Source organism: Microplitis mediator, chromosome 11, assembly GCF_029852145.1.
Source record: "Microplitis mediator isolate UGA2020A chromosome 11, iyMicMedi2.1, whole genome shotgun sequence".
NCBI classification, from domain to species: domain Eukaryota; kingdom Metazoa; phylum Arthropoda; class Insecta; order Hymenoptera; family Braconidae; genus Microplitis; species Microplitis mediator.
Genome location: NC_079979.1, coordinates 13,211,305 through 13,219,182, shown reverse-complemented (window position 1 = coordinate 13,219,182; position 7,878 = coordinate 13,211,305). Strand labels below are relative to the sequence as shown.

At 30.5% G+C, this 7,878-nt stretch overlaps 1 protein-coding gene across 1 annotated transcript; it reads left to right on the top strand.

The window, feature by feature from the left end:
• The first annotated feature begins 5,357 nt into the window (after positions 1-5,357).
• Positions 5,358-7,675, top strand: LOC130677506 (uncharacterized). The gene is made up of 3 exons (XM_057484273.1): positions 5,358-5,629; positions 5,696-6,194; positions 6,259-7,675. The coding sequence occupies exons 1-3, from the start codon at positions 5,516-5,518 to the stop codon at positions 7,449-7,451; spliced, it is 1,806 nt and encodes a 601-aa protein (XP_057340256.1). The 5' UTR covers positions 5,358-5,515; the 3' UTR covers positions 7,452-7,675.
• The last annotated feature ends 203 nt before the right edge of the window (positions 7,676-7,878 follow it).

Here is a 7,878-nt window from a genome sequence, read left to right as displayed (position 1 = left end):
CGCTCCGCATTAACTCCGACTTTAATCCGCGTTCAATCCGCAAATTTTTTACTGTTAATTAAGTACCCATACAAAGTCACCGAGCTTTGAAATTTTCCTATAGATCGGCCGATGCCTGGTTTGCAATGATTGGCCAATAAATGGCTAACTATACTGGCCGGTTCATGGTGAATCATTGGCAGCCGTCTTTTTGCTTATAAAAACGGCGCACAATTAACCGCCATTCGTTGGCCAACGGTTTGATCGAGTGCTCTTGATACCAAGCTTTGGCCGATGATTGATTGCCACGATTGGCCAATGCTTGCGACTGCCATGCTTGGCATACCGTTATCATCCGATATTTAGCCCATTTTTGGCCGATGCTTGAAAATTGGCAGCCATTCACAACCCAGTAATGGGCCGATTCTTTTTTTTGTATGGGTAATTAAACAATCATTCGCTCTGACGTAAATCCCCTACGGAGTGAAATTCACTCCGAAGGGGAGAGGGTAAGTAAAAAGTCATCCACTCTATGTTCACCCTGGATTCACTCCGCAAATTTTTTGCAGTGCGTGGGAGATAATTCACTTTGTAAATGAGTCATTCTATTCCAAATCAGCAATTTTTTTATTTTCATTTTTGGGATTCACTCACTTTTTAATGTTTCTGTAACTAGGATCTAATAAAATCAACGAAGATCAAATTTTTCCACGATTTAGATCTTTGATCAGAGTAGAACTATTTAAATTAATTCACATCCTTAAAGATTTCGTTAGATCTACAATTTGTGATTTTTTTTTTAAAAACTCTTTAAACAGGAATAAGTGAAATAAGTGAATATTCACTAATTCTGAGTGCCAACCGAACCACTCTTTGAAATTAGTGGTTTGGTTTGCACTTGGAATTAGTGAATATCCACTTATTTTCACTAATTCATGTTTAGAAAGAAGCTTGGAAATCTCCATAAAAATTGGAATTTTGAATTTTTCATAGGCAGTAATCTCCCGTTGTTTGTCTTGATCTTCGTAGATCTAAAAAATGGAGGTCAGATCACCATAGACCGTAACTGTATGCAGGATTTAGATCACCGTAGATCTAAATTATTTTATTTCGGACAAGGAAATTTTTTTTTTCACCTTGAAATGAATTTTCAGAAAATAATTCATAAAATTTATTTAACTAAAATGTAATTACTTTTTCACGTAAATATAATTTGTATATTTTTCGGGATTTTAAACGAATTTATGATATTTTTTCATGTATCAATTATATTTTTCAATAAATATAAATATTTAAGTGTAAGTTAAAATAAAACAAAAAGAAATGTCAAATTAACATAAAAATTTGTGTAAACTTTTTTTTTTAAACACAATTAGTGTTAATTTTGAGGAAAAATTTTCCACTATGAATTTAAAATGAGTATATGGAAAGCGAGTAAAGCGAGTTGGCTCGATAATTGCATCGGGTGATGTCGTAACAAATATTAAATTGTCCTGCTGGGGCTCACACAGCTTAAAACATGTCATATACGGCAGACTATACACGATGTTTTTCCGTTGTGGTGATGCGCAAAAAGGCTCCAAACTGATGTTCACTATACTCTGTAGCTCCCCGTCAGAAGTGAAACCGCACTCCGCCTACCCGTTCGCTATGATTGGATTTTATGGCTAACAAGAAAATTATATTCGAGATTGGGCTGGTAATCGTGTGGGGAAATCATCCCTCAGAACCCTTCGCATCCAATTTATTTATTCTTATATTTTTGCTTCACTTTTTTTTTTAGCAAAAAAATGTGTTTATTGATTTTTTTTTCCATGTTAATATTCGTGATTTAAAGAACTGCGCGCTTGAATAAATAAATGTTGTAAAGTATATGAATAATAAATCATTTTAATAATTTTTTTATTGATTTTTTACAAGCATACGTTTGTTAATTGAACCAATGGAACCTTGTACTCCGGTTGACTGTATCGTCACGCAAAGTTTTAAAACTAATTTTGCAAAACTATATTCTAATTTTAATTTACATATTTCTAAGCTCATTTATTATGTACATAATATATATATTTTTTTCTGCACGTACAATTATAATTATAATTTTTTGAATGAATATTGCAGAATATAAATAACTCCATAATTTGTTGTGTGTTCATATAAAATGATTTTGACATATTATGAAATTTAACACAGGGCTAAAATTTACTTTTCCGAATTTGAAAGGACCCATAACTTTTATTTTAAAAAAAATCACATTTATTATACAATAAAGGTCATAAAAAGTTAAAATAAAAATGAGACTGCAAAAAATCGGGAGTGAATTCGGAGTGATTACGGATTTTATTTTAATCCGCATTCACTTTATTTCGGAATTTTAATACTAAAATAGCCTCCCTTTCAGAGTGAGTTACGTATCCGGTAGAATTACCGTAATTTACGGTAAAATTCGGTAATTCGCCGCAAATTTGCGGAAAAATGCGGTAACTTACCGTAATTTACGGTAAATTGTGTCATTTTACCGCAATTTAGGCAAAATACCGTAAATTACGGTAGTTTACCGTAACTCGGATTCGCCAGGGTTTACTCCGAGAGCATTAAATAATTAAACAGTCATCTGCTCCTGATTCAGTCCGCATTTATTCCCCGTTCACTCCAAAAATTTTTTACAGTGGATACATCGACTATTAAAAATAAAAGATTTAATGGCATAAACAATAATTATTGTTAAAATTTTTTCTATTATGTGCAGTTATTGTTAAAAATTGTTCCAGTTGACTTTACAATGAAAAACGTAATCAATGTTAAGCAACAATAATATTTTCCTACCCCTGTGCCTGGAATTTTCAAAGTCGAGCCTTCAAAAAAATTTTAAAAATTATCATATTTTTAAACTCATAATCTTAATGATTTTTATATAAATTTTGGTTATGCATGTAATGTTTATATATTTTATATTATAGATTTTTTTGAAACCTTGACATGAGTTAATGAGCATTCATAAAATTTTCATACAGTTTTCTACTGCGTGTATAATTTTTTTTCCGTTGCATAAAATATTTACAGGATTTACCAGCAGGTTAAATATTGATAGCAAATTGAGAATGAAATAGGCCAGCTCTGGTTGCAATTTATAAAAATAAACTTTCGGAAAATGATGGTGCAGTTAATCTATACGCCTTTTATTTTGTTTTCTCTGTGAAAGCCGTTTGAACACGGAGAAAAATGATGCTCAAAATTTTAATAGTTTGTAGTTTATTTTTGACTTAAAATTAATATATTTGTATACTAATATCAAACCAGGATCATTATATATATATATATATATATATACATATTACAAAATGGCTATTGTTTATATTAAAATTTGATACACATAAAAGAGCAAAATTTGTGATTTCGTATATTAAAATTAATATGAAAAAGAATCGATGAATTGGTATCTAGTTATTCATTACTATTCGAATAAACATAGAAAAATTTGAAAAATTTACCACTTATTCGATTTATGTATATATTAAATTAATTTATAATAACGAATAAATAACATTTTATATTAATTATTAGTCAATGGGATAGAATTTATAAAATAAAAGTTAAAAGTTTTCGGTATTTTTATGAGCAAAAAATCAGTATCTAGTATACTAATTTTTCATTTTATTATTTACCACTTATTCGATTTATGTAGGGGAGGGTGGGGCAGAGCGGCCCCCCTGAAATTTTGACCAAAAAAAAAAATTTTTTTTTCGACTAATTACTATAAATCCGATATGTTTGCCCATTTTTACCCCTACGCATGACATTTGGGGCAAAATGGACAAGCCCAAAATTTTGAACAAGTGATTTTTTCATATTTTTATCGTCAAATTAAAAAAAAATTAGTATAATTCCACATTTCTAGCCCTACGCATAACACCTGGGGCAAAATGGACCAGCCGAAACTTCCGAAAAAATTATTTTTTCATATTTTTCGGCCGTTTCTTTATGTAAGAGGCAAATTTGGTCACTAAAAATTTATAAAAATTAAATTTTTTTTTAGTTGATAAATTTTTGAAATAAAGTAAAATTATAGAATTGATTTTTTTTTCATTAAATAACCATGAGTAATTAAAGTAATCGAGAGTGATCGATTTTTTACGCTATAAAAAAATTTTTTTCGAGTAATATAAAACCAAAAATAGTTGTCAAGAGAAAGAAATACATTCTTAATGATGAAAACAATTTAAAAAAAAAAAAAACGAAAAAAAAAAATTTGTTTATCACTTTTTGAAGGGGGGCCCGCTCTGCCCCACAAAAGAAAAAAAAATTTTCAGAATTTTGGCAAAATGTCCATAAATTTGTTCGAAATAGGACAAAAGTAAAGTGATCTTATGGTTGAAAGCCACAAAAAATAATAATTGGCTTAGGGGGGCCGCTCTGCCCCACCCTCCCCTATTTTGTAAATTAATTTATAATGATGAATAAATGATATTTTAAGCTAATAATTGATCAGTGATATCGAATTTGTAAAATAAAAGTTAGTAACTTTTGCAATTTTTCGCTGGAAAAATCAGTATCTAAGATAGCAATTCTTAATTTGACCAATCATTACTTTTTAATAGCTGTATGCCATAAATTAATTAATTTTCACTAATAAGTCACGTGTTTATATACCTGAAAGTAATAATATTTACTTACTTTTTAAAATAATTGATAGTAGTTTTAAGGGATCTACAAAAATTAGTAAACTACTTTGCATTAAGGACATAATAGTACTAATTACTGATAACAGATTTCGCTTTTTACTATTATTTATTAATTTTTAGAATTCTGTTTTTTCCGTGAATGATACTTAATCTAGGCGTCTTTACGATCATTTTATCGTAAATAAAATTAACTGGAAAATCTATTTCTTACTGTTCGTTGAAAAATTTTGATTTGACTTTGTAACTGTATGAAATTTTGAAATGAATTTAATTAGTAAAATTATGTATAGAAATGAAAACTGATTCACTTGTGAAAAGTGTAATAATATTCCCTGTAGATGTAAGATACAATTTTGTAATGAATAATAACAAAGGAAAGTTGAAAATCGATCTTGATCTGAAATGTATTTACAAATACTACCTATTAAACTCCCAACAAACGTAAACATGGAACTTTTTCCTTAGGATTTTAGGAGAGGGGCCACAAATATAAGGATCCGTTTTGCCCCATTTTTCCCATATATGAGAATTATTATTGTATGTATAATTACCGTGTTCGTTATCATTATTTTTACTATTGATTTTACTTCAACACGCATTCGTTAAATAAAAAAACAATGGATTGAAAAATAAAGTTAAGAGAAAAGTATCACCTGACATGTATGTTTCTACTTCAGTTGGTGATGGGCCTGTAAAGTGTTCCCATCATTTTTGCGAAGCTTTCAAAGATCGTTCATTTTGACAATTGGTAGCAGTCTTTATTGTTTAATTGAAAATTATAAAAAACGATGATTGCTAACATTTTCAATAAATTTACATAATTATTAATAGTGTAAATCTAGTAAAAAATTTTAAGTATGAAACCGGTTATTTTAATAATCAGCTCAGTGCTGAGTGCATTCGTTTTTTGTGAAAACAAAATATTTAAAACCCAGACTATGCAACATTCCAATTCAATTGATGATAATCTCGTAAGTATTTCATACTATGAATATTACTAATATTTTATTATGGAAAGATGAAATATTGTATTACAGATAAAATTGCTTAGAACTTGTTTTTTGAACCATACAAATCCTATCATAACTGATGAAAACTTCAATGAAATGATTTATGAAGCCATAGAAAAATTAGAACTATCAACATCAGTCCTGCTGATCAATAAAGATCTCGGATCAAAACTTCCCAAACCTCTGTTTCTACCAGCATACCCCAGCTATATATTGCCAGGAGATTCGCCACACAAACTGAAATTTATTCTCAAAGAATTGAAGTCATCGCAATGGTGGAGTATAGAATCCATTTTCATGGCGGTGGATTTGGGAACAAACTCGTGTAAAAATGCCCAAACATCTCTTCAAGTTTTATGGAAAATGAATTTGTTGTCTTCATTTTACGTGTGTACCAAAAATGATTTGATGATTTACATGTTCAACCCTTTCACCAATAGAGCACCGAAACCATGGACAGAAGTAGAAATGGGAAACAATGAATCCGATGATCCGTGGACACTCTACAGCCAAGTGTATTCAGAAGGTAACTCTAATCACAGCATTAGTCACAAAGTTGAATAATAGACCTAACGGATTTTGTTTTATAGATCAAGAATTCTGTGAGAGCTTGTTTTTCGACAAAACAAAGAAACTTGACGGCTATAGAATAAATGCTGTCACGAATACTTTGCGAAACAAAACGTGGGAGCCTAATAGGATTTACAATCTAACGACTATCAAAGACAAAATTTCATCATATCAAATTCAAATGTTTGCATCAATTTTGTCTTGCATGAATGTAACGCCACTGATTTATTTTGATTTACCTGGTGCGCCAGTATCCTCCAAAGAAATCGGTTTTGTAATAGGTTTAATAAACGGATCCTATGATATTGCTTTGGCTGCGCGCCCTGTGGGAGATGATTACAATGTTTCATATATGTTTCTAATGAAGGATGTAGGACTCGCGATATTGACTCAACATCGTAAATTTTTAACTCCGTTCGAAAAAATTCGTCGCTATTACAGCATCGGTGTTATATTACTCTCTAGTCTCGTTCTTGCAATGACATCACTATTGATAACTATTTATTACAAACGAAATTTCGTAGAGGCTTCGACAGAAGTTTTGAGAATGGCTCTAAGTTCCAGTATAGATATACCGTTAATTACCTTTCCAATCAGAATATACTTTATCGGCGTTTTATTACTGATATTAATTATTAACGCGACATTTCAAGGACACATAGCATTATTTCTTACAAAACCTGAACGTATAACCGTTGATAGTTTGACCAGTTTACACGAATTAGGGTACAAGATTCATATACCTCGTATTGCTTTGAAATCGTCTATTTTTATGAAACGTTATATAAACGCTGACCTTAGTATCGATTGCTCACAGCGCGTTCTGAACGATCCTAATGTTGCTTGCATTGGATACTTAAGTCGTTTATTAGCGATCGCGGATAATAATGATTCTTTGCATATCTCACCGGTAATAGATCGTTTTACGGCTATGCTCCTGATTCGCGACGATTGGCCGTTAAAAAATAAAGGTGATGACATTTTGCGGAAACACGCTGAATTTGGGCTTTATGATTTTTGGGATCATCAATTAAGTATAGATCCGTTACTGGAACTACATTCCAAAGAATTATTACTGACCGAAGCGCGTTATCGTCCAATTAAATTTGAGGATATAGATTTTGCTTTTATAATATTTGGAATCTGTTTGGTGCCCGCGACAATTGTTTTTATTTTTGAAGTCTATTATGGATATTATGTATACTGCGATTAATTATCAACATTGTCTGATTTACTATTCTTAACCTTTGAGTGTAGCACTACAAATTGTGTGTTTGTTCACACGATACATTATGTACGCATGCAACTAAAAGAAGCCAAGGTAAACTAGGAAGCGTTAGACAATTGGCGGGTATAAAAATAAAAACTGAAATTTTGTTTTCAAAAATGAATTGTAATTGTAATTTATCAGTTCATAATTATTTTGAATAAGTTTCAGGTGCCTAAAAATAATTTTACCAAAGATTTATTTTGTCTCAGATGTGTGACAACTTTGTATATTTGTTCATAATATTGAGTCTAATAAATAAATACTATCAAATCAAATGTGTCTCATGCTTCATACAAAAATGAATTCTATATATTTGAAACTGGTACTCTCATTTGTGTTCTTCGACTTCTATAAATAATATTTGTTCATT